Here is a 27,166-nt window from a genome sequence, read left to right on the forward strand (position 1 = left end):
TGGTTTCGGTCTTGTTCTACATCTACTTTTAGTAGGCTAATCTAAGATGAGATACATACGGCTTCCAAAAATAGCAATAGAAATAACAATAACAATAAAGTAAAAAAGGTGGAGGGGGGGAAATAGTAAATAATTTATCCCCTTACAGGATTTATAACTCCTACTATTCCTTATTAAATGCACAATCTAAGAGCTGAATAGTAGAAGAATATTAGCGCGGTATTATTAATGGTAAGGTTCTATAACGGCGGCTATTAAAATATAAATTACCGATTAAATAAAGTGGATATGTCAAAAATGGAAAACAGACGTTTTTACCTCGTTGGATACTATATCTATTAGGTGAAACCTAGAGAAGAAGCTAGTTTTTTACGGCCTTATCATCTCATAAGGAACACACGGGTCTTTTTTACATCGGTTTAGTAACAAAGGTATAGAGAGAACCAATACAATTTAGACTTACATTTATACTCGGCGCGAACTACGGAATAGTTAGGCGGGAAGAATTAGAAATAAACAACATCTCCTATATTTGCCGTTATGGTATCCAGGATAAATCGCCAAGTCAGCTTCCCAACCGTGACAACATGGAGTTTTGTGTCGTTGCCATCGGCAGCAGTTGCGGGAGAGCTCGCCGAACTCAATATCAAAGAAGGTGAAATTAAGATTAAAGAAGGTGGAATGGAAATTAAAAAATATATTTTTTTAGAGGAGGAGCTTGTACCCGAAACCTATGCAATAAATTTAATAAGGGTAAGAAAGGTTGTTAAAGCCTTAGGGGTTATTTAAAATATAATAAATAAAATAAAAATTAAAGTAAAAGAAAAGAAATATTAGATTAATTTAAAACTCAAGGACAGTAGGGCACAATTTAGCTTCAGCTTAGAGTCGCGAGGTCTACCTAGTAATATCAGCGGTTAGGTTAGGTTAAACTAATAAGAAAATGCTAACCCAACCGCTAATATCACTGGGCTTACCTTAGTCATTCTTCGCCGATCTATTATAATTCTTTAGTATTTAATAGATTGAGCCTCACTAAGTACGCCTTGCCATGGAGGCATTAACGGAAAAAGGACTCGTTCCCTAGCGGTACTTTCCTACCGCCTTAAAATCTATATCGATTAGCGTAAGATGCAATAGGAAAGCGTAGGCATTACTACCTAGAAGGATCGAAAGGACTAGGTGGCTTAGATGGCTTAGGTAGATCGGGTAGATTAGGTAGATTAGGTAGATTAGGCGGATTAAGTGGGTTAGTTTAATGCGTCAAAATGACTAGCTGTAAAGAATACGCTAAACTAAAATATGGTTTATGTTAAGGCACTATAAATAAAGACCTATAGAGATTTCCTATGCTTCTTGCAAATCGTGGCAATGCCCTATAGGAATTTAAGTTTATAAAAAATCTCGCATTTAATAGGAGGTAAGATTTTAAACGTAAGGCTTGTGATATAAATAACACCAAAGAGTAGTTTCGTTTATAGTATAGTTATTTTATAAATAAAGAAGAGAAAGTATAATAAAGGAGAGCTATAAAACAAATAAAATTCAAATAAGAAAACGCCCCCCTTCTAAGTTTATTTTTTTATCTTTTATTTTTAAGCTATATAAGAAAAAATAAAATAAAGAACTATTGGAGGAAAATTAGACAGCTATTGCTGTATACCTTGCCTTTTTTATCTTCCACGCGTCAATTTATTCTACCTTGCTCGCAGCGTTAAGTTTGTTAAAACTATTAACCTTAGATAGCTTACAGTAGAGTTTCTTGAACTCTTTAAGGATAGTGGCTATATTAGCTGCCCCTACGGCCAGAGCCGGAGTTTTAGTCGGAGCTAGAGTTCTAGTTAGAGTTCTAGTCGGAGCCAGAGTGCCTAAAATTTCGCGGAACTGCCGAGACATTAGGTAGAGAATACCAGGTGTAGGAGATCTATCTTTAGCCGGGCGTGTACCAGTTAAGTACTCCTTAAGTCTTTCTTTAGCTTCCCAAGCTGCTTTATAAATCGATTTATTAGCTCATTTAGTGCCCTACCTGTTTTAAACGGTTGCTCTAGTCTCCCAACACCGCTTTGGTCTATTGTCCGTGCCCTAGTCAACTAGAATATACGTAGAGGGAAAACGTTTTACTAGCCTTATCGCTTCATTCTAATGAATTAAATTTAAATCTTCTCTAGGGTCTTCTGGGTACTCGGATTTCTACGCGACTACGCAAAAGTAAGTAATTTTAGTGTATAGAAATTTCCTATCTGGTCTTCTTACGTCCCCAAGTCTAAAATTAGGGTTAGTATATTTTTCCTCAGGAGGAAATGCGTAATCCCCCTCTACTTCCCCTTTTATAATTCTATAGATAGACGCATTACGCGAACCGTAGCAGTTAATGACTTCCTTTTAATTATCTGCCTATGCAACGGTGGCCCTATAAGGAGTATTATAATTAAATTGCGTATCCGCGGCGATATAAAGTGGCTCCCTGTAGACTGGATCCTATAACTTGCTTTTTATAGCAGGCTCTAACCCTATATACTCTTATTTTATAGGCGTTTGTTTTACGCCCTAGGGGTCTATATCCTATAGCTCTTATAGAATAAAAAGCGCCTCTCTCTCTCTATTAGGCTCTATAGACTCTATAGGCCCTTTATCTACGTCCTTAGAGCCTGCGCCGTTTTTACTATTTTTATCACCTAATTCCATTTAGTAATCCTCCGTCAACTCCTGTAACTTTTTATCCAATTCTTTAATTTTTCTTTTATCCTCTTCACTCTGCTCGCTACCCTCCCCTGCACTCTTCTTCTCCTTTACAGCCGCTAATTGAAGTTTTAGAGCTTTAATTTTATTTTGCTGCTAAACAACCTTAGCTTTTCCATCCTTATCCTTTGGTTGGGAGCGAGCTATTTTCTTAGCTCTGGTTTTTGCCATTTTTAAAAAAGAGGGCCTATTGCTAAATATAGCTTTCTTACTAATATATTTATTAGATTTGGCCGCAAAGTCGCCCTAATATATAGAGTCCTCGCAATGTCAACATTCAGACCATTCTATACTTGCTGGCTACCATTTTATGCTAGGCTTATAGAAAAGGAAGAATCGGTTAGGGATCACTTTTATAGTGACCTCTCATTTAGGAGGGCCTAGACATCAGCTATTCGCGGCAGATCTAAACTCTACTTAGAGCATCTCCAGACTAAGGCAGGTTAGTTACTCTCTACTTCTGCTTATTCTTTAGCATAAATATAACTACCGCATTATATCTATTCAATCTAAATATACAAGCATTTTTTAGAATTTTTGCCGCAATGCTATTCAAACTAATTACCTTTCTATGTATAGTCGCTGTGTAAGTAATTTGTAGTTGTTTAGATTCCCAGTCAATAAAGTAAGTAGCGTTTCTAGAATTTCTAGAAAGTCCTACTAAATATAACTAGGACTATATTTAAAACTTCACTTCACTATATAACCTGGACATAGCTCACCTCTAAAACGGGAGCTCTCTATCCGGATATAACTACTACCCTTAATAGCAATGGCTACCTGGTTATAGGTACTATAAATATACCTAGCGCTATTATCTTACCTAAACTAAAATGGCGTAATATAACCCCTTTGGAAATTCCGTTAGGATATCTATAAATAACTAGGGAATTTGCTCTAAGTTTATCTCCCTTATCTGTAGGCTCGGCATCGGCCACTTACCCAGCTTTTAAATCTTCAACATCAATTTCTGTGCGCCATAAGCCGCACTTTTTAATATTTGCCGTTACTATAGTAATAGGTCTGGTTGTTATATACGGTCGCTAGATAGTTTTCCTATATCGCTACTTAGTCGCTAAATACCGTATAGATTTGCAGTTGTGTGTATAAGTGGAAAGTTTATAGACGGATATTACTAAGATTAAGGCTTAGGTGTAAGAGTTAATCTAAGGAATAAAGCTTAGGCTCGCCCTTATAGGAACTCAGGCTATGCTAAGAACGTATATCTTTATAGAATGCTTCTTAAATTACATTTATAGGGTGAATTTAAAGACTGTTATTTGTATAATCTATTATACTCCACTAATAAAGGCATTAGCATAATATATTATTTATTAAGATCTACTAATAAAGGTAATATATAACCTACCTGCAACCTGCTTATATTGCATAATAGTAAAAGGCGTTTCGTTCTAGAGGGCGTCTCTTTCTAAGGGTTGCCTAAGTGGGTAATAAAGTAGATAAAGTGATTAAACCGGATGGATGAGGTGGATGAGGTGGATAAGGTAGATGAGATGGGTAAGTTAAATTATTCCGATCCCTCCTTCGCTTAGTTGCAGTAACGTTATCCTTAGGTGCGTTAATGTTGGTATTAATACCTAGGTGCTTTTAGACGATTGCTAGCTGGAAAGGTGTTACGTTTCGCTATATATAGCACGAATATAGTAGTTATTTCGCTTATTTTAACACATCTTAAGTAGAACGTAAATTATTTATTGGGATTCTTGTTTTCTAGAGCGTTTATAAATTCCCACTTACATAATAATATACAGATACAGTAGCGGTATACTTTAGAACGGACGCTATCTATACCCGATTTCTCTTATCTAAGCCATAAATACTATAGCCATTTCTATAAAAATAAAGATAATAGTCACGAGAGCCTAATAAAGAAATCCTCCAAGCACTTGCTATATAATCCCTATTTCTTTATATCTGTCTACTAAGACTCTGCAGTACTTGCTACTAATTTACTTAGGGAGCCCTTTACAAGAGAAATCGAGCTGTTTTGAACGGCTATTTAGAGGCTGAAATTCCAAGTCAACCAGGCATAAATCCTAATAAAGGTTATAAGAAACATAATCCCGAATTTTATCCCAAATATCTATTCTTGCACTAACTAGACACAAAATTAGCAGCTTTAGCATAGGCTTAACGTGGACTTGCTACCTAATATTACTGTTTTTCCATTAAGTACTGCTAATTTCTCTTTTAGAATATTTGCAATATCCAGCCTCCCTTGTATTGCCTTAATTCTCTTACTATATTCTTTTTCAGGTTCCTCTATCCAAGGAAGATATATCTTAACCTTAATATTCTATCGACTTACTTAGGTTTGCTCTTATATATACGGAGTGCTACTTACGTATTCCTTAGTATTATCTATTAGTAATTGATTTATAAATGGTTTTACTTATAATTGCTGACCTAGTTTAATAGTATTAGCACTTAATCCAGTCTAACCTAAGGCAAATGTACCATCTGCATCTAGCTCCTATATAAGTACTATCCGCCTCGTTTTAACTTCGCAACGTCTATAGCCTTGGATAAGCTTATTAATATATACCAGGTGGCTAGCAACTCCAATACCAGTTATGAACATTAGTACCGTTCCAAAATTGCTAAAATCATATCTAACCCCGTATGGCCCGTCAATAAATGCCGATATTAAAGTATCTGTATAACTCGTGAGCTTTCTAGTAAACCCTCGCCGGGGTTTAATAAGTAAATGTATTTTTAATCGATCTGAGTTACTATCCTAGCCTAATATTACAAAAGGGTAACGTTGGAAGATAGACTAGAAGCTAGCTTTAGGAATAGAAAGGTAAATATATTGGCCAGCTTTTACTTTTTAGGGTCTAGGTATATAAACTAAGATATAAAGGGCTCCACTTTCTTATATTACTTCTGCTTTGGTTTGAGATCTATTTTAAGAAAAGTTCTAGTATAAGCAGAAGATCCATTTTAAGGCTATGGAGGAAGCCCATACAGATGCCCTAATAAGTAGATATAATTCTGCTGTCTGGTTCCCCTTAATATAAAGCCAAAGAGCGAAGATAAAGATCTTAGAGAGAAGCGTATAGAACTAAAAGAAAAATTCGTAAACAGCCCTCTGAATAAAATGAGTAGAAAGAAGGTATATTAATGTCAATAATAAGCCTCCCTGGCGTTAAAAGTCAATTTGCTTTCGGGCGATAGTTTAGAGGCGGGCTAAACGTACAACAAGCCCCCAAATTCCCGATGTATTAAGCATAAATGGTTGTCGATTTATAAATGAAGTGACCGTATAGACTAACCCTTGTAGAAAAGTGACTGTTCCTATACATGCATGGATTTTATATTACGTTTGCACGGAAACGCCAAGGTAATTAGCGACTATGCTAAGCGATCCCGCTATGACCGGGATTATATTAGCAAGGGACATTATACCAGCGCGTGTTCCGATCTGAGCAAAGGATCTAACTCCAATAGTTATATATAAAACGTTGGTAATAACGTATAAGGTGACGCTTAAAAGAAAAATTCAGGTCGGCCTTCTAGGTATAGTATTTCCTCGCCAAATATAAGGATAAACAAGATATTTTAAAAGGAAGAAGGTAGATAAGGTATAGAGAAAACGTATAATACGAGAGATTACGCGGTATAGCAGCAGAAGCGTAAAGCCGCCCACTACTACAGCCGCATACTATGTGGTAACGTTCATTATAAGTCGCATTTTTTCACCTTTACGCGGCGCGGAGTAGAACTTAAATGTAGCATTACTTAATATAGCATTAAAGACATTATAAGCTAAATCTAAAGGCAGCGAAGTGTAAGAGATAATGCCCGCAATTTCCTAAGGGCAGCAGTATCTGGTTTCCTTAGCTTATACCCAGGTATAGGGTGTAAAGCCGTCCTAGGCTAGGCAGGCAAAAATTTATAAAGAAGCAAGTGCCTAATCCTAGCATTAACCCCAAAAATTATGGCAGACGAAAAGAAAAGAGTAGTCCAGGAATCGTTCCGTAAACGTCGGAACAATTTCCTTCGGAGAGCCCATGAAATTGGCGCGCAGTACGGTGCGAATATATATATTCTTATTTATAGGCAGGGTAAATACTATGTGTATACTTCCACGCTACGTACCTCCTAGCCTCCTCCTGTAGAAGAAGTGGTAATATACTTTCTCACCCTCCTGTATATAAAGCTAACCATTTATATAGTAGCGTCGTCATTCGCTAGCCCAAAAGATATTATTAGACTTCAGCCCTAGTACGGCTGAAAAGAACCCGTTAAAGGGAACACTTACTAAATCAGCGCCTCTTAAAAGGCTGCGAAGGCCCCTAATACCAAAAGGCGTCTCAATTAGCCCTTATTTATATACCTTCTAGCTAGGAAGAATAGCGGTAGAAGGTAAGGGGGCGGATAGCAACAGGCGCCCCTTAAGAGCATTATAGTAGTAGAGCAAAAATTTAAAATACTAGCGTGTCTGTAAGTAGTAGCGGTCCCTAAAGAGACTAAAGGTAAGGATATAGAGGATAGGCAACCCGTAGGTACTATATAGGTGGGGTCTAATAGTGGAGAGATGGAATACGGGGTTTTCTTAGATGGAGTTTTCTTCCTATATGTATATAAGGCGTAGTCCGTGTGGGCCTAATAGGGATCCGCTTTAGCAGCTATAATTTATATTACCAAATTGCCTTAAACCTGGTAGACTGGCCCCTGATCTTACTAACATTGTACTTATTAACGTCCCCTACTGCGAAGCGAGACACACCAAGCCGGGATACATAAGGGGTACTTTGACTTTTAGTAACTCAATCTCTTTATATATATTAATATTTGCTACAGTTCTGCATATACTTTATACTATAGCTATTTGTAAATGTTAAAGACCTCTCCTACCTAAAAATTACGATTATATCGTTGCCATTATGCTTAAGTTACGGAGATTGTTCTTATCGCGCGAAATAGTGTTCCTTCGCTATAGGACTACCGTGTATATATAGCCTTATTTTCTTTATAGATTAATCTTTATACAAGTTTTCCTCACCTAAAATCTGCGTACGGACTTCTAATTAACATATATATATACACAAACCCCTAGATAGGTGCGAAATAGGTGCCTAGACAATGACGTCTAACATTAGGTTTATCTTATTGCCGCTGCTTAAGGAGAATCCCTACCGCTTAAGTTATTACAACACTAGCGTTATACAACAATAGCGGGCTGGACGAATACTTTTTGGGTTACGTAAGTGTGGTTATAAGCGATATGTAACGGTAATCAAAGCAGACTTAATTAGATGTTGCCACTACAAATAGGGAGGTAGCTGACCCGCACCGGCCATACCCTTGTCAAGGTGGCGTTTCCTAGACGTTAGCGCGGTCAAAGCTACGATCTACTTTGTAAAGGAGATAGGACGTTTATACCTAAGCGAACAATAAGCCAATCTTAATGAGCGAATACTCCTAAGATCCCCTCTCCTACTTATACCTCCTAACCGACTACATTTTACGTTTCTGTGTCCTTCTATATCTAGCTTATACTACGACTCTAATAATGCGCTTTGTCACTCCCCCGGTCTTCAACCTGTTAAGCTAAAGACTACCCCCTCGCCTTTACCTCTACCATTTATCCCCTAATAAGCCGCGGTTCTACTACATTAAAGACGCCGAAAGGAACGTAATACTCAGCCTAGCCAAGGCGACACAGTTTTAATGAATTTTGTTAGCCCTAACTACCTAAATATTGCTATAAACGCAGGCGAAAGTCCGTTAAATTTCGCGTCTAAGTTAAAAGCGAGCGACCAAGAGTATAATAAGGTGTTTAAGGAAGCAGAGGGTTTAAATACAATAGATAGTATTTCTAATTCTAACTAAAAAGAAAGCGACTGCACCGCTGTAAATATGGAGCTAAAACCTAATACAGCCCAAGCTATAGAGTGCTTATACGCAAGCTAGGTGCTTCTAGTAAATATATAATTAAAGGTAAAAATGGAAGAAGTTAAGGCAAAAGGCTTACTAGGCTAAGAAGTGAGCTAAGCAGCATACGGAATAAGGGTATTTGGGGGATTTTTAAGGGCTGTCTCTAAGTAAAGTAATGAGCACTATAGTAGCAAAAGAGCTATTGTGTAAGACTTTGATGGAAGTAGCTAAAGAGATAATAATATCGCATTATGGCTTAGATACCGTGCGCTTATATAGCAAATATCCTTAATCCTGCATTATACTATAACGTATACTTAGAGTATAGTGATGTGCACGACCAGCTTCCACCCCTCTAAAAAAAAAAATTATTTCGCTTTGGTACGCGGGCTCGCTAAATCGCCACTAACTGTATATAGTAATTGTAGCGAACGCATATGCCTGCACGTAAGGACCTTTTTGGTTGCCCTGGAGAATCGCCTTAGTTAGCCAGGAGAACCAAACTAAGGACGTACGCGCCCTCCCCTCCCCTTTAACTGCGCGCCCCCCTACTATGCCGCCAAAACGCGAATATAAAGCTGTTCCTGCAATTGCCGATAAAATTTAGTGATATCGTACTGGTGGAAACCTCACGATATTTAATAAAGATTATGATACTATAGAGGAAGGCCAATCGCGAAGTTTGCTAGAAGTAAAGTTCTTATAGCTAAGTATGGGCATTCGCTATAATTGCTAGCAAGCCCGCGTACCGAAGCGAAATAATATTTTTTTTTAGAGGGGGGGTGGAAGCTAGTCGTGTACATTACTGTAGTAGTTCGCTGTTACCTTATGCCGGGGAGCAAAACACCCCAACTAAACTATCTCATTGCCTTTTTGCCAAGGCTTACTCCTTTATTGGCTAAGTCCTTAACTTTCGGTACCGGTCTACGCTAATCCCGTATTATATCTTATCTACTTATAGATACTTTACCCTATATTAGCTGGTAAACATTAAAGTAAGGTAGCGGCTCAACTACTTTAGACAACATTCTATAAATATAACATAATGCCTTCCAACAAGGATTGTCTTTATGTCGCCCTTTACGCTCGCGGCGGTGATCCTATTATGCCAGATGGAGAAGATAAGTAAGTAACGCCGGAGCCCTTACTTCTCTTAGGTGTAATATAAGCAAGCGTAAAGGCAGGATTAAAGGCCATTCTATAGCGGTATTATATTATGGCTAACACTATATTAATAACTAGGTATCACTGGGCTCTACTAATTAGGCCGAAAACCGAAGCCGAAGGCGGAATAGGCACACGATATTACGTAAAGGAAAGGCTGATATAGATTGGGGAAATAGAGTGGTACTATAAAGAGCGTAATACCTCTCTTACTCCGACTAGCATGCTGCTTATCTGTGTTATAATTAGTAAAGTAGAGGATAGGGATCGGCTCGTAAATGTGTTATATAACAACCCTATCAGATAAGGAGATTTAGGTTAGAATTGTGTAATATGGATAAAAGAGGCACTTAAGGGGCTAAAGGTTAATGGAAAAGCCTTGGGCACTAGCGTAATAGAGTGAAATTAAGTGCGAGACGGGGCAATAACGTATTGTTAGAGAAAGAAGGATTAGCATCGTTTCAATAGTCAGGGCGACTTTGATATAAATAAGACCCCAACTTATAACTTAATGGACGGTATAGAGACGATTCCCTGAATATTTATTATAATAAGATTATTAGAATTCATCCTTATTCACCCTAGGAAAAGAGAAAGAGGTCCTTTAAAAGCAGAGCATTTAGAAATCTCCGAAATATTGCTGACGAATTTTCTTTATAGCTAGTTCCTCGGGCATAGGATCAAGAAATTTATCGACCTCATCTCGCTAAAAGGAGTTTTGTGGATTGACCTGATATGCCATAATATACTCCCAGTACGGTAGGAACCACCCAGCGGTCTCCTAATTAACAATTCCAACAACTTTATCTCCACGTATAAGAATATTTAAGCTGCTTAAATTACTATATATGAAAACAGGCGGAAGCTAGGGCCCGNCATGTTTGGCTATAAGCTATCTTAACTCTAGTTTGAATTTCGGATTAAACTCTAGCCCTTGTCGTAAATGCTTATAAAAATCTTAAATACATTTAAAGGGTTTATACCGCAAGGAGGGACCTAGGAGCCGGCAATTGTTTAGAGGCCCGCCGTCGACATTTGCAACATCCATACCTTAAGGAGGTATTTTTCGCATCTCTTGAACTATATCTTTGACTTGGGAGAGGATCTTTGCCTTCGACTCGGAGCTCCGTGCTACCTACCTATATCCTACTATTTCTCTATAAATCCTCTCCATTACAATATAAGTCCAATCTTTATGCGTGAAAGAGTAGAGAACTTTTAGGACCGGAATTAAAGTATTCTAGGTTAGGAATTGCATGGTGCGTGCTTTAGAAAGGTATTAAAGAGGGCTATATTTAACGTAAATATTAAAAGAGAGTACGAGAATAGTTCCGTTACGTTAATAGAAATACTTTAGTAGCTTAATTGCAAAGAGAACGAGAAAGCGGCGGAGACGGGTATTGTTAATAGGTTCCGAGTCTGGTGGTAGTGTAGAAAAGTCTATTTGTTCCTAAGTAATATCCAACATAGCTATACTAGGTAGCAAGACTAAACAATGGTCTCTAAGCACTTAGGCCTATAAGATTAAAGCCAACGTTATAAGTGAATGTTATAATCGTAGAAGAGCTAAAAACAGTATAACTAAGGATGCGTTATTAACTTAAAATAGAACCCCTTTTATTCTTGTACTTCGCCACGCTTTTAATTCGATCTCTTTAGCGACCCTATTAGTAACCGAAATTCAGCGGTGCCTAAGATAGTAGGCTTAGCCGAAACGTCGCTAAATTATAACTAGGTAAATATAGCCGACTTCTAGGTTCCCATACTTAAGAGTTACATAAGTCTAGTTTAGGCCCCGCTTAGGATTGTTTCTAGCGTATTCTATAAAACATAACTTATTCCCAGACTGGACTCCACTCTTTAATTTAGGCCGTATTGTTTTAAAGGGCCTTACTAGGTTATATTTACTAAGTTCCTTAGGCCGTCACATGTTACACCTAATTCTCTAAGCCCATTCCTTATAGAGGGTAATAGAGGGTAGTAAAAGAACCGTAGACCCTAAAGGATCTCCAAACGTAATAGAAATCACTCTATATTTACATTTCTTTTATTAGAGCCACTTAAACGAAAGCAGGTTAACACCCTTTCAGCTATATATAATTAGAGTAATTGCTTAATCTATAATCCCTCTCCAAGCTTCCTTCTTTAATTTAGTTACCTATATTTAAGAGAAGGAATGGACCCAAATTACTCCCTTAAACATTACTTAAGACGCAGTCGAAACTAGAACCAGGAAAGAAAACTAACGAAATATGTTATCCAAAAGTATTCCACTCAGCTTAGCGCAGCTTATAGATAGTGAGAAATAGCGACTTAAAACTTATATGCCAAGGACTAGAGTTTAAAGTCTATAAAGTGATTATATGCACCCAATCTCCCATACTTATAGTCGCCTATAATAAAGACTTTCAGGTAAAAGCTGACTAAATATCTAGTGGAATTAACCCTAACTAGGAACTAACTAATGGGTAGGAGGCGGCGACTAATATTATAAGTATTAACGAGTTTAATTTCGGCACCGTTAAGAGAATGATCTAATTTATGTATAAAAAGGACTATAATAATAGTGGGGAGGAGTAAGGATCTAATATTATAAGTATAGAAACTCTCTACCGGGGTAAGGAATATGTTAATTAAAAGTTTAGCTTAAAGGGTGTGGCGCAGCGCGGCTGACCCTAGGTGGCTTAACAAAGCCACCTTACTACGTCATGGTTTAAAGACGCGCTGTCTCTCTAACTTAGGAGATTTATAAATGCACCGATTGTGTAAACAATCTCCTTATAGACGTCTCTTACTTTAGCAACAGTAAATTTATCATACAATGCCTCGAAGCATCCTACTTTCGTAGTTTTTCCTCCCGCTGTCGGCCGCCGGTCTTAGGCGTTTTATCACTAGCCTGGACGACCCTTATTAAGACTACCACAATCCCATTTATAATGCTAGCCCTAAGGTTACAGAGAAAGTCCAAACTTAGTACGATAGCATTTGTTATTCCTTTAACTATTAAAACGTAGTATTATAGCTTACGACCTTCCTTTCCTCCTTATTCTTAAAGCGTCTTAAAGCGTCAATCTAGATTACAGCCGATTAAGCTAAGACGTACTACTTAAACAACGCGGGACAATGGTTTCGACATCTATACAGTTTTAAGAAACTCGCGAGTGGATTAAGAGAACTATTAATAAAGGGGAACGCCTAGCTGTAAGGGGCGTCTAGTTATGTAATACTCTACTATATAATAGTTTTACGTAAGGATCCTCTTGTTTAAATACACCTGTTTAGACCACGCTGGTTTATCTAGTAATTCGTCTAAGTTAAAAGAACAGTGTCGCTTTACAATACTAATATCCTCCAATCTTTTCGAAGAATGATAAAAGGCACTTTATAACCAAAATTAAGGGAACAGCTAACTAGATCACTTAGGTAATAGCAATCATATACCTAGGCTTATACCTTACTATTACTAAGGTATTACGTTAGTAAAGAGTACCAATTTAGGTTTTAAGTCGGCATAATTTGTAACCTTTAAAACCTTTTATAACGAAAAGTAGTAAGACCCTTAGTATATACCGGCCTTAAGCTATAATGGAGTAGCGCCCGGTAGGCTTTCTAATTAGGCCAACTTAGGATAGGCTATAAAAGGGGCTTTTAATTATTCGTGTAGTATATAGGTAGTTACGATATATTTTTTACTTTAAATCTACTAAATAAGTTTTTGCTGCAGCTATACCTAAAAAACACAATCATATAACCTACAACTCTTCTACTACTTTATATTTCGGCATCGCTTCCTAGAGCTGCTTAATTTATTATCACAACTTGGTAATACATAAAAAAGGTCCATTTATACTGCAGCCATAGCATTCTTAGGATAGGTCTATCTTTCAATTATCTAGCCTATAGAATGTCGTTTACGCTATATATATACATTCCTATTCGCTCTTAATAGGCATAGATCTATACTATAACCCTACTTAACCCCACTAGCTATCCTCGTGGCTCCTATACTTACTATCTCTATACCTAGTATAACTCATTTTTGCGGCAGTCTGGCCTAAATAATACAATGACTAAAGATAAGAGCGTGCTTTATATATACAGCTTGACGCGGTAAATCTAGTAAGTTATACCCTATCTTAATACGACAAGCGATAAAATGACAGGTTTAATAAAAAATACTTCTAATCTAGCGGACCTAGTAACATCTACTCTTTAGTTAAGTTAATCGCTGCACTTTATGGCCAGAGGCCTTTTAAGCTAAAGCCCTATACCTAAACTTATAGAACCGCTTAAAGCCCTTAATACGGCATTGGAAAAGCTTACCTAGATATTAACTATAACAAATGCCGAATTTACAGCACTAGAGCTCCCTCTATAAAGTTATAGCAAGTGTTATAAAGAGCTTAATAAATAGATCAGTTAGGCGGCTCAATTAGGTGCTTATAACTGGGCCACATTCAAGTATATAGGCTAGGATATCTTTGGCTTTATACGTACTTTAAAAATATATACATCTACTATTGTAATAAAGATGATAGATATTGCGTTGTATGTTAAAGGCGTACTTATATAGACTAGAGCTAACACTAGTATAGGTTTGCAGGCAATATTACGTTTACTAGAGAATGCCTCAAGGAATATAAAGGGCTTATTAAAGACACTTAGTCCACCATTTTTAAAGAACTGGAAAGCAAGGTTTATTAGTTAGGCAAAATAAAATAGTAGCTCAGTAAATTAATTTTTCTATTGCACCACAGGTTGATGTATAGTTATTTATTAAACTAGTCTAGACTATTTATCTCCCGTCTTTCCGAAAGTAAGAACCCGCCGCCGCCATTAAAGGAGTTAGAAAGGTTGTGTAACCTACGGCGGCTTAGAGCTACATATACGCGGTAATACAGCTAATTTAGTATAGTAGGCACTAAAAGATCTGTCCTTCTAGTAATCGCGGGTAAACTTAGAATAGAATATATAGTAGTTTAGAAAAGAACTGCGGCGGCAAGACTTTACTTCAATAGAGTTGAATGCATTTATATAAAGGTAAGGCAGACGTCTACAAAGTGCTAAAGTATAAAAGTCCGATATTACAAGTTATATAGAAATAGAAGATACAGGTAAAGACTTTTTACAATATTTATAACGGTCGTCAATCGTATTCCTCCCTTTAATTTATATCTCATTATTGTCTAGCTCTCTAAAATAATGTCTCTATCCCCAAACCTCGTCCCCATCAAATATCTCTCACATTATAGGCCATAGCTTACTGGAAGCCATAACAGCAACACGTTTCAACAAGTTAAGAAGGAGGAGTATGCTGTGGTGGGTGGATATACTAGCCTATAACCCGTCAAAGGGACCCTAGCACATCTAATAAATAAAGTATTAGCTAAAAGCAAGGAGATTTTAAAGAGAGAGAGGAGGTATGGCGTATAATACTATTATTAGGCAACAAGCTAGAAATATATAATGACTATTTATGCCCGATAACAGTCTATCCTACTACTAATAGCACCAGCTTCTTAACCTCCTCTTTATTTATTAGTGTTCTTTATCTTATGTTAATCAGTTCCTAAATTTTCTATAGTATAGCTATATAGTAGACTGTAAGCTACATCTCGGCCTCTATAGCTTTCCCTCCGGCCTCCTTTAGCTCTATAGTATATATAAGAGCAACCCTAGAAGTGTATGCGTCCGTCATTGGGCTAAGTGTGGCACCATTATTATTATACCTGAAATTCTCGTAGACTCTGCGAACGTCGTCATTGTTATCTTGGTTAAATGCAATTATAAAGTCCGCCTTTTTTGATATGGTTAGCCCAGAAGTGCCTATAGATAGGAAATCGGAATGGATATTCTAAGATTGACTATATAGCTTAGACGTTAGCAATATGGATTAAAGACTAAATAACGGTGGTAAAACTTATACGCTGTTGATTTCTAGGGAAGTGATATTATCCTCCTTAACTACCGCCTCTAGGGCGTCCTAGATAACTCTTGCCTAAGTATTCTCGTCTTTATTATTATTGTTGCATCATTTCGCCCTTATGTAAATACGTTGCACGTGACTTTAGAGAGACTCTAGCCTATCTATTTCTGCCTGACCCAATTGTGTTTTATTTAATCGGTCGAACATATAGGAGCGAATATCGTTTTTAAAAGCTATGGGGTCAGCTTGGCGGAGGCGGCGCTAGACTAGACGCCGGTTAGCTTCCAGCACATTAGAGTAAAAGAAAGGCCTATAGTAGCGTACCTTGAAGTATATTAGAACGAATTTATTAGAAAAGTTTTCGGAAAGTATATCTTAAAGTTCCTGCGACGGAATAATCTGACTTATGCTATCTGGTTATTAGATGCGAATAGAAGGTCTCCCTTATTTAAGTAAGACGTGCTAGGTTCGCTCGGGACTTTATAAGCCTTTACACTTTATTAACAAACCTATTGCTTTTAATTTTCTCCTTAAGTTAAGTAAAGTAATAGAAGAGGCGTCAGTAATAGAGTTTATCTCAAAAGAGTTAACCACGGATAATTACGATGATAGGTCAGGTCTAGGGCGGACTTATTAATAGGAGTTTAAAAAGCGACGTATTTGTTTAAGATGAGATTAAAGGGAAATTTAACGTGTAGGTTCTTCAAAGTTCTCTAGAGATAATAGGGTGGCATTAACCTAGGCGCGGACGTGGTCTATAACGGTAATAGTAATAATAAGCTTAGCCTTACACGAGAGTTTCAAACAACCGTTACTTAGGAAGCGAGTTAGAAGGGCTTAAATCACATAACCTTAATACTATATTTAATTGAAGTCAAAATCGCATTAAATGTAATAAGATAGCATGCGAAAGTTAAGCGTTAATTTATTCCCTACTGCTAATAAGGCATAAACACCGGTTGGAATACCCTGCAGCGATAAGGCAACTACGCCCGTGGGAAGATAAAAAACCGCTAAACGTGCGACCTAAGAGATCGCGGACGCTTTATCAATATAATAGACTCCGCAATAAAGACGAATATAAAGGAGGGTGGTATTTACGTCGCTAGGCTTCGCTTATAGCAGGTCCCTCTTTTAAACTGGCCGGTTTGCAGAGAGTGCGCCACGTATTTAGGTCTACGACTATAGTAATAGGAAAGGCACTAAAGGCAGCCGCTGAGCCGGTATAAGAGACAGCTAGTAACGCTTAGCTGCCAAAAATAGCCAGTATATGACCTTTTAAAGACGTTTCTAGAAGAGCGCCATACCTAGGAGCCTGTTTGGTATAGCGTAGAAAACAATACGGCTAGCTAAGCATCTAATACTGTACTATATAAGCGCGCTAAATTCTTATACCAAGACACCCTATAGGCCCCTTTTTACGGATAAATCCGGAATGTATATTTTTAAGAGCTAAGTGTCTTTAAAAGCTTAGGACTGTAATAGTTCTATTAATTAAATACTCTAAAACTTAAAATTTTGTAGAGAGTTGTGGTTTAGCAGGGGTGTAAAGCTAATACAATTTTAGATGCTTTGTGTAACGGCGCTATTATACATTACCTGCTAAATTTTGCTAAATTCTGCTAACCTATATATTTGTTTACATCGGTCCTAGCGACCCCTTTTCCTTCTCCTTAGCTTAGTATCTTCGTAATACAGCATTTGTTTAAGCTTCGGTTTAGAGGCATTTATTTAAGCTGTAACACTTTAAAAAGAACGACTAACAGCATAATTAAAAGCATTGTATTTTTTAGGCTGCATACTGGTTTCCTAAAGGGAAATATCTAGAGAATACTACTACTATAATTATAACTTGATAGAATCGCGGGGGAGAGAGTTAAGATGCGTAAACAATGGATTTATTACAGCATAGGTGTTAGCGACTTAGTCAATCGAGGCATAAGCACGGTAAGAGGGACGCGTAAGCCTATACGATTGGATTGTCTATAAACAAGAATCTAAAGCTAGGAAAAGGAAAGAAGAAGAAGAGTAGCGCCGCTTAATGTTTTATAATATCTTCGCGTCACGTGACCGTAATATGCGGCAATCTGTAGTAACTTGCTAGTGCGAAGTTCTGCTAAGTTCTGCCAGTGCCATAATAATGGGGGGTTTTGCGCTACTTAGGGAGGGACCTTATATATATAAGGTAGGTATAGGTAACAGAAACTAGTAGTAAGCAATACGGTAGTAAACTGCCTAATAGCGGAAAGTTTAATAGAATATTCTGTTATAGTGTAAAAACGTAGCAAGTTAGCTTAGTTTAATTTCCCCCTATAACTAAAACCCTAGCCGTTGTCTACACTAAAACGCTTTAAATAAAAACGAGGTAGTATTTAATGATAGAATGTTCTAAAATCCCCTTACCTTATCCATATTTTTATAAAGACTAATAAATTGCTATATAGAAGGGATATGGCGAGTCTAGGTTTATATAGAAAATCTTAATAAGTGAACGAGTCGCAGCGCTTAAAATAGTAGTAATAGTTAACGTCACGACCGTGTCCGAACTGGATGGTACGGTAGTTACTGTAGAAATACTACTCGTCTATAACGTGCTAGGGGAGATTATATTAGAGTCTATTGATTATAAACACAATCTACTAGTAGGTAAAGAAGAGTTAGAAGTAGAAGTACCTATAACCTAAATACTTAATATGGATGAAGTTAAGAAGCCTTGTTGCTTAGAGGTAAAAGCAAAAGCTAAAGATTTTAAAAGAGGAAGGACTAAAGGTACTAAGTGAGGAAAGATTAACTCTAATAATAGGCGGGAAGGTGTATCGGGGGGGAAGGTAGAAGACGATAGTAAAGGAAGAGATAAAGATAACAAGGGAACTAGCGGCGAAGCCTCTCCCTGTGATGCCTGCGGACACGCATTACCTATATGAATTTATGGTAGTAAGTATAGCCCTTAGAGAATCTAGGGGATAGTCTTACTTTAAACTCCACTCTGAAATGCCCTACTTTAAAGCCCTCTTTAAAGCGCCTTCACTGTATTTAAATTATTAGAGGCGTAAATAAGATTTTCCCCTCTTGGAAAGGGTATAAGATTTAGCGCCTTTGGCGCTCGTATAACCGGGTTATATCCTTTATATATATCTGGGTAGATAATAGCTGTCGAATCATCTGTATAACAGCTTGCCTAAATTTAATCATTTATAGGAAGAGCGGAAGGATCAGCTTAGAGATTAGTAATTAGTAGCGGTGAACCCTAAGGTGTGACTAAAACGGACGCTTTAACCCCTATTATCTTAACGGGAGAGTATGATATATAGAATTCTCGATTTCCAGTGTCATTAATCTAGGTCCTAGAATTATTATTACTAATTTAAGTATGGTAGAAATAAAGGCCTCATTATGTGATAATAACGTTATCTTTTAAAGGAAAATCTTCGGGGACTATAAAATAGTAGTCTTGGTTAATATTATAATGATTGGTTACTGTCCCCTCTTTACCCTTTCTAACCTAGGGGCAATTTCCCTTAAAGTTCTAAACTACAACCTACGTTATACCTTAATTGTAGGAGAATGAAATTTAATATAAACCGCCACTGTAAGCGGCTCCCTCTATTTGGTTTATGGTAGGGCCTATAGTGTTTATAAAATTAAACAGTCTAACACTAAGTGTTAGTAAATGTATATTAAGTCTCACCACTAGTTTATTATACTGGAAGGTGACGTTCTGCCTAGCCCGCTATATAACTCCTGGTTTGTTAGTAGCTTCGTTATTGCCAATATAGTGCCCCTTATACGGGAAAGGCTGCTGGCTATAAATCTTAATCCCATTCATTAGCATAACTAATTGCGTAGTATCGGTAAATTTACTCTACTGGAAAGGCGGCGGATTGCCTATAAAGAGGTGCGACTGAGCAAGATGAAAGATGGATAAAAGCGCTATAATAATGCTCGCTGCTATGGTTAAAGTAATACAGTAAGAGTAAGGTAAAGGTAAAACTTGATATTTGCAGCTAGCCCACCTATATACGCCGATTATTTGTATTCGGTATAGATATATAAAAGTGATGGCTACTATAAAATAGTTGGGCCTAAATATATTGCTAGTACTATACTAGCTCTGGGACTAGCGAGTTTACCCACTAAGTAAGTCTCTAGATTGCGCCTGTTTGCTTAGTGACTTATTATATAATTAGCCCTAAGTAGAGGTGAGTTTTAGTTTTAGTTTAGGCCGAGTAATTAATAAATAAATATAGAGTAAGATTTTCTAGCTATAAAAGATTTATATTTTCTGCTATAAAAAGCATATATTAAGCTATAATTGATTCCTATATTAAGGGTAACTAAACAGTGAATTTAATTTACGTTTTCTTGGCAAGATATTTAAGATGGTTCCGTAATAAAGATTAGTAAAGAAACGTAGGACTAGATAATTGCTAAAGTATCCTGCTTACTAGTACGAAAGCGGAAGAGTCTCAGTGCATAGATAGAGTGATATGTTAGAATTCCCACCGCAAGAGAGAGTATTTTCATTATTGTTTGGGTTATTATATGCGCCTACGTAAATAGGTACGCTAGCAATATAGCTACGAGTTAGGCAGCCTAGGCCACTCTATATATACAGTCCGTAGGGCTAAAAAGGGTAGGAGTTAGTTACATAATTGATATTTAATATATCGTACCAAATTTTACCTCCTGCTAGAGTGTATTTAAATTGGGTAATAGGGGTAGAGTCCGTAGTTATTTCCGTAATTAAAAGTTTTAACAACACGCCGCCACGACTAGGCACTTGGTATGTCTTATTATAGATATTGGCGGGCTAAAGAGTAATTATATTAGATGAATGGTCCGCAGTAACTAACTAAAGGTAGATTTTAAATGAGCATTTATTGTAGATTTTAGCTTAAGTAGCTTGTATAATAGGAGTGATAGCTAGGATAGCTACGGAAGCTATAGTAAGAAGTTGTATTTTAAGTATTGTTCCGCTAATAGAGTTAATGTTTCGCAGATTATTTTAAATTGTTCTCTGCTAGGGTGTAAGGATTAGCGCGTTATACTAAAAGGTTCTAGCATGAGGCCAGGTCATAATGGTCGAACATTATTTTTTCACTTTTAGCCGAAAAGTGATGTGTTACCGGTCTTATCGGTCTTATTAGTCTTACCCCCCTATTATATAAACCCTTTATTAGAATTATATGGAGTCATTCTCCTTAAAATATCAAATTTCTTTAATAGGAGTTTTAGTAAGCATATTCTTGTCTTTCTACATCAGGATAATCACAATTATCCTACTTGCTTAAATCTTTATCCTCTTAAAGATCTAAATATGTATGTTATTATCCTTATCTAAAACACAACACCAAGGCAAGTTTGTTGTTGTTATATATGGGTTCGCATTTCTTAAATAGGCTACTAGGCCTTTTACTGGGCCGAAGATATACCGGAAACGCCCACTGTAGCTTCGTCTCCACCTTTATATAACTTAGCCTCTACGCCATTATACCTTTCTAGAGATCCCCTAAATAATAGACTAGATAGAGGTGAAGCCGAAATAGAGAATACTGGGGAGGATTTACGGGAGGATTCGTTGCTAAATAAAGGCTAATACAAGCATTAAAAAGGAAGGTTAAAGAAGTAAATGGCGCTTAAATATTTATATAAACTCTCTATAAGTACAGTGATACACTTTAGAATCTGAATATTATGTTTTTTTACGTACTGTTGGTTATATAAGGGGATATTACATAGCTACGGTTCATAGATAGTATAATAATTGTTCTTCTTTTTAATAATTCTAAGAAAGGGGTAAGGAACTTAAGGTTCCTTACTACGCTAGTGCCGCGGCGGCACGTGATAGCAACTTATTATACATGACGGCAATATGCCTTATATGGTGACCATTTACCTTTATTCCTAATATATACTATCTAACCTATCCCTTTATATGGTAACCGTTTCTTATACTTTTTGTATATATACGCCTATAAGCCTATCTAGAGGCTCTATACCGTATATAGCTTAGTGTTAAAGCCTCTGGTTAGTGCGGTTACTTAGCGGCAAGAATGCCGGCGCCTTATTGACGCTTGGTAAATAGCAGCGAAGTGGCCAGGAAGCCTATATAATATTTAGTATAGTTAATTAAAAAGCTTTAATATTATTGCCGTCTATTTAATCCTTAAATTATCAGTAAAATGTTGTCCTTATACCGCCTGGCAGTAATTTAGTAAACTTTAATAGAGGATTTTCCTATATAATTAGCAGCTGGTTAATAGAAGAAGGGCAGAAATCTATAGATATGGCGTTATATATTACGACTTCTTGCTTAACTTCCTTAAATATATATTGGTGTTTTTAGTGGTGGCCTTCTATAACATTTTGTCGGCATCGCAATATCGACATGTTTTGGTGGGGATTACTAATAAAATCGCGCTAGCTAGGGTACCTATAGCATGCTAATCTAAGCAAAAGCGCCAAAAGCGCCTAATACGAAAAGTGACTTCTGCCGCACGAAGGGATGGCCTGGCACGTGGATGCGTTATCCCTTACAACTGTAAAATATATCCTACAATTATCGAACTAATTGGATTAAGTTAAGATGTTTCAATTATTATTTTATTAGTGCATAATTACTTAGTAGTAGGACGCTACCGTTATAAGGGATAGTGTACCTCTTCTAAAGGCAATAAGAAAATTAATGGATTTTCTTCATACTGCTTGCTTACCTAGGACTATTTATACTAATGTAGTATTAATTACTTTATTTAAAGCTAAATGATGTACTAGCTAGTTAAATAGGAATTTTAGATACTTATAGGGTTTAATTTCGTCCTTTATTCGCTTATTTGTTTGTAGATTGCACCTAACGGAATTATAAATTAATTGGAACAGCTCTAAACTTATCTAGCGATGCCCTAAAATTCTCCCTGCCTATACAAAATTCAATTTCCTGCACCTTATACCAATACGCCTGCCCGTTGCCTTTAAAGGTTACTAGGACGTAGCGAATTAAGGATATTGGCCAAGATATAAGGCCGATTATTATTATTCTGCCGGTCTGTGCTTTAAGGTGTTTCTATAACTGGTAAAGGATAACATTTTTCGGAGGTGTACAGACGGGACACTCATTCTTATCGTTATTAGGTCTGCACCGCTTATAGAAGGAATAAATGTAACAGTCTGCAGACCATATAGATTCCCCTATGCTATAAATATCTTTGCACTAAGCGTATATTTTAGATGATAAACCGGTCGCAATTAATGGCGAAGGAGCTAGCTGCTTCCCTCCTCTTTTATTGCGGATAGTTATGATTGAAATTGCTCTTTCTAACTCTGCCTGGCCCATATCCTTTAAGAGTCCTATATAAAGTGGCTCTTCAAGCCAGCGCAATGTAGTTAAGAAATTCTGGTTGTTTATTAGGTTAAAGGCTGATATCCTAGCCTTATTATTAGCCATCCGCGTAAATAATTTAGTGCGAGTAGCATTATCCATAAGTGCAAGTGCCTCTTTTTTGTCTAAATTAGTGTAGAGACGGGAGTATAAATTATAGCAAGCATTATGCTCCATATCCCTAAGGACATCCCTACGATAAACTGCATTTAATTGATAATATAGGCGAAAGCGCGTATTTGGGTTATCGCAGCTGTAAAACTCTTCTTTAAGGATATCTATTCTGGAGCTAGTGAAGATATATTTATTAGGTGTTACTTGTAAAATCCATAGAAATAGAAGAAGTATGCTTTAATATCTTAGCGATTAACTAATAAGTTAGGTCTTTTATAGTAAATCTACTTTTTAGAGTAAGTGGTAATTCCGAGGAAACAATTGCGTAAGGCCCTCAATTTTCAGAGGGGAGCATTTTATTGGTGTAATGGGTATTTCTAGGTACCTAAAGCATTGGCGTAAGCGAGGTCGACGGCTAGGACTGCTAGTTGTGATGTTATTATATATATCTAAATAGGTTCAAGTATATACTAGCGGATATACTCTATAGAGACCAGGAATATCTTCGCGATAATTAAACGCGTATCTATATCCCGATAATTATATAGTTATACATTAGCCTAAGGATATTCTAGAACTGCAGTAGTTATCCGCTCTACTGCGAAACTCACCACAGAATCTAAATCTAAATCGTATTTTCTCTTATATACCATCTTATCTATATCTAGGCTGTGTAGATATATTAACATAAATTGTTACTTTAAGTTAATAAGAAACTAATTATTTTTTCTTTATACTAGCTTATATACTTAAGATCCTCTATATTAATGCTGTAATAGTACTAGGGCGCGTTACCTACTAAATTTCGCCGACCCTGATGTCTGCCAACTAATTAGGATTTTCTATGCTGGGTATGGAAAATCACTATTGGCTCGCTTACTACTTAGCACCTTAGCGACCCCTTTATATTTACGTCAACCCCTAAAGGCCTTCCTCCTCTTCTTCTCTTTAGCTTAGTATCTTTGTATAGTAGTAATCTACAAGCTTTGTCTCAGAGGAATTTGTACGAGCCTGTTATAAATGCAGTCTTTTATAATTGCCATTAAAGGATATACTAGCTATTTAAGTAGGAATCTACTTATAGACTACACTTTATAGAATCGTGAATTAACTGGAAGAGAGTTAAAAACTTTAAGATTATCTGCAAATATATTACCAAAATAACTTTCCAATACCTACACCTTATACTAATACATCGGCCCGTCCTCTTTAAAGAGTACCAGGGCGTAACGAATTAAATTATTCGGCTAAGAGATAATGCTAAGTACCATTATACGTGTAGGCTTAATTGCTATAAGGTGATCCGACGATTAATAAGAGATAATGTTCTTTAGAGGTGTATAAATTGGGCACTTATTCTTATCTGACTTACATTACTAATAGATAGTATAAACCTTACAATCCGCGATCTATTAAGTTTCCCCTAGAGAATATATATCTTTACAGCTATTATATTGTTTAAATAATGGATCGACCGCAACTAAATATGGATAATAATAACGACTTAGATTCCGCACCTTAAGAATCGCAGTTGCTCTTCCTAACTCCCACTTGCTTATACAGTTAAGGACTCTTATACAATATAACTCTTTAAGCCAGAAAATTAAAGTTGCAAGCTGTTAACTAGGTATTAGGTTAAGGGTTAATACAATCTTCTTATTAGTTATGCCTATAAGCAGTTTATTACAAATAGCATCGTCTATAAGTATAAGCGCATCTTTTTAGTCCGCATCGCTGTAGAGGCGGGAGTATAAATCGCAGCAGATATTAGGTTCTATTGCGTTAAGAGCACCTTTATAGTAAGTTGTATCCAATTAATAATATAGGGTAAAACGTGTCTTGGGATTATCGTAACTATAAAACTGTTCCCGAAGGATATCCATTCTGTAATTGCGGAAGATGTATTTACTAGGTATTACTAGTAAAATTTACAGAAATGGAAGAAGTATGCTTTATATAGGTAATTATCTTTACAATTCATTAATGAATTAGGTCCTTTATAGTAAATCTGCTTTCTAGGTTAAGTAGTAATTTTAAGAGAGTAATTATATAAGGCTATTAATTTTTAGAAGGAAGTATTTCCTTAATATAATAGGTATTTCCAGGGGCCTAAAGTAGCTTTGGTATCGGTTAGTAGTAGCTATTAATAGTTATAGGCGTGCGCGTGGTTAATAGTCTCTAGGAGATGGCCAGGGAAGGAAGGGTTAAGAGGTTCACTATTAGGCGTTCTCCGCACTGCTGATTGTAATGTCCTTAACTAAGGATCCCTAACTCTAGCTCCGTATTTTAGCGCTCCTATCCCTTCCAGTTATATTATGCCTTATGGCAGTTTCTAAATTCTCTCCTAAGGTCTAATACGACCTTAAATAATTAAGTATAATATCCAAATAAGTTTTATATTTAAGAAATTGGAATAAGTTATAACATTATATATATATCCATCATTATCCTCCCTATTATCTCCCTCCTTCCTTCCACCACCGCCGCCCCGCTTACTGTGGATATGGGTTTTATCTAAAGCTATATTATACCCGGCCTTCCGCTACTTAGTGACTATAATGCTGCCTTAAACAATATATGCAACTAATGGTTCCTATTTAGTATTAATAAATGCGCTAAAGGGTTTTGCCTCATTTATAATAATCTTACCTCCCTGGAGGTCAACTAAATAGTACCAACTTACGATAGCTAGATAGCTACGATAGGTTTCCAATTTTGGTTTAATGGGACCTTACTAAGTAAGGATTTCTATACTGCTTGTTTTGCCTATACCTGGGGGCCGGAGACTCTCTATAATATAAAAAACCAAGCAGTTATTACGCAGAAAGCTTAGACGAAGCTTAATACTCTAGGATGTGTAGTGTAAATATATACACCGAGTGCTAAGAGCTAGCCTATCTGCCTTTAAATGTCTAGGTATTAGTTATTGGTCTGTTATTTTATCCTATATCCCTCTAATGCGACCCGCCTGTAATTTAAATCTTTAAATGGATTGTATAATGTAAACGTAGTATAATCATTGCTAAAAACCCGTAAGAAGGGTTAATATATTTCTATTCCTCCTAGTGCCACCTTTAAGAAAACTGTATAGATTTAAACACGTCTGCACTAAATATATAATTCCCGGACACCCCCCTCCTGCTTTCTTTTTAAAGCTACGCTTTTAGTACTAGTAGTACCTGTCAATGTATGAAACCCTTGGAGATTGGAGAGGTAACTTACGTCTAAAGTTGAGAATGGCGTAAAGAGGGTTAACAAGACTATGACTATAACATAATATAGAGCTTTTAAGCAATATCTACTAACCTCCCCCCTCTCCGCCTTAATATAATTGGGGAGGTGTTTGGTTTTAAATAGTAAAATTTGCAAAACAATAGCTGGAATTAAAAAGGGGATATAGTAAACTAAATAATATAGTGCACGAAGGATTCTTTTTAGTTGAATACTGAGGGCCTAAAGACGAGCCTCGAAGTAAGATAGAGGCTTAAATATAGATAAAAAAAATATTAAGCTTAGAATTACGACTAAAACTAAACCTGGAATTAAGCAGTATATAATATTCGCAGAAGTTACTTGTGTTAATGCGTTATCCACAACTTAAAGTTTCTTAAGTTAATTGCTTAGGATCTTTATAAAGGCTTCGGGCAGAACATTCGTAAGGTTAAGTGGCAGGCTCCTATAATTGGCATGGTTGTTAAATGCAATAGTGTAATTTTCCGTGCCCAAACTGCAGTTCTTTGGCACCATATTATTTATAGAACTTTGTACCGCACCTATAGCACTAGTAATAGCACTATAAGCTACGCTGATAAGGCTTTAGGCTCCCGCAGCGGCACTTTAGACCTTACTAGGTAGAGAGTTTAAGTTATTTGGATCTGGGATTCCTAAGCCATGTAATTAAAGCTACGAACTATCCCGCACCTAAAGAGAGGGGGAGTTAA

At 36.7% G+C, this 27,166-nt stretch overlaps 3 protein-coding genes across 3 annotated transcripts; all 3 read right to left on the minus strand.

The window, feature by feature from the left end:
- Positions 1 to 5,233: 5,233 nt before the first annotated feature.
- On the minus strand, positions 5,234 to 5,497 carry K441DRAFT_560677 (uncharacterized protein; the record flags this gene model as incomplete). The annotated part of the gene is made up of 1 exon (XM_067643501.1): positions 5,234 to 5,497. A coding segment is annotated over one exon (264 nt), but the record flags the coding sequence as incomplete, so codon positions are not given.
- A 13,483-nt stretch (positions 5,498 to 18,980) lies between these two features.
- On the minus strand, positions 18,981 to 19,235 carry K441DRAFT_560754 (uncharacterized protein; the record flags this gene model as incomplete). The annotated part of the gene is made up of 2 exons (XM_067643504.1): positions 18,981 to 19,070; positions 19,140 to 19,235. Coding segments are annotated over 2 exons (186 nt in total), but the record flags the coding sequence as incomplete, so codon positions are not given.
- Positions 19,236 to 20,357: 1,122 nt separating this feature from the next.
- Positions 20,358 to 20,543, minus strand: K441DRAFT_560697 (uncharacterized protein; the record flags this gene model as incomplete). The annotated part of the gene is made up of 1 exon (XM_067643503.1): positions 20,358 to 20,543. A coding segment is annotated over one exon (186 nt), but the record flags the coding sequence as incomplete, so codon positions are not given.
- Positions 20,544 to 27,166: the final 6,623 nt, after the last annotated feature.

This window comes from Cenococcum geophilum (genome assembly GCF_001692895.1).
Source record: "Cenococcum geophilum 1.58 unplaced genomic scaffold K441scaffold_21, whole genome shotgun sequence".
Classification (NCBI taxonomy): domain Eukaryota; kingdom Fungi; phylum Ascomycota; class Dothideomycetes; order Gloniales; family Gloniaceae; genus Cenococcum; species Cenococcum geophilum.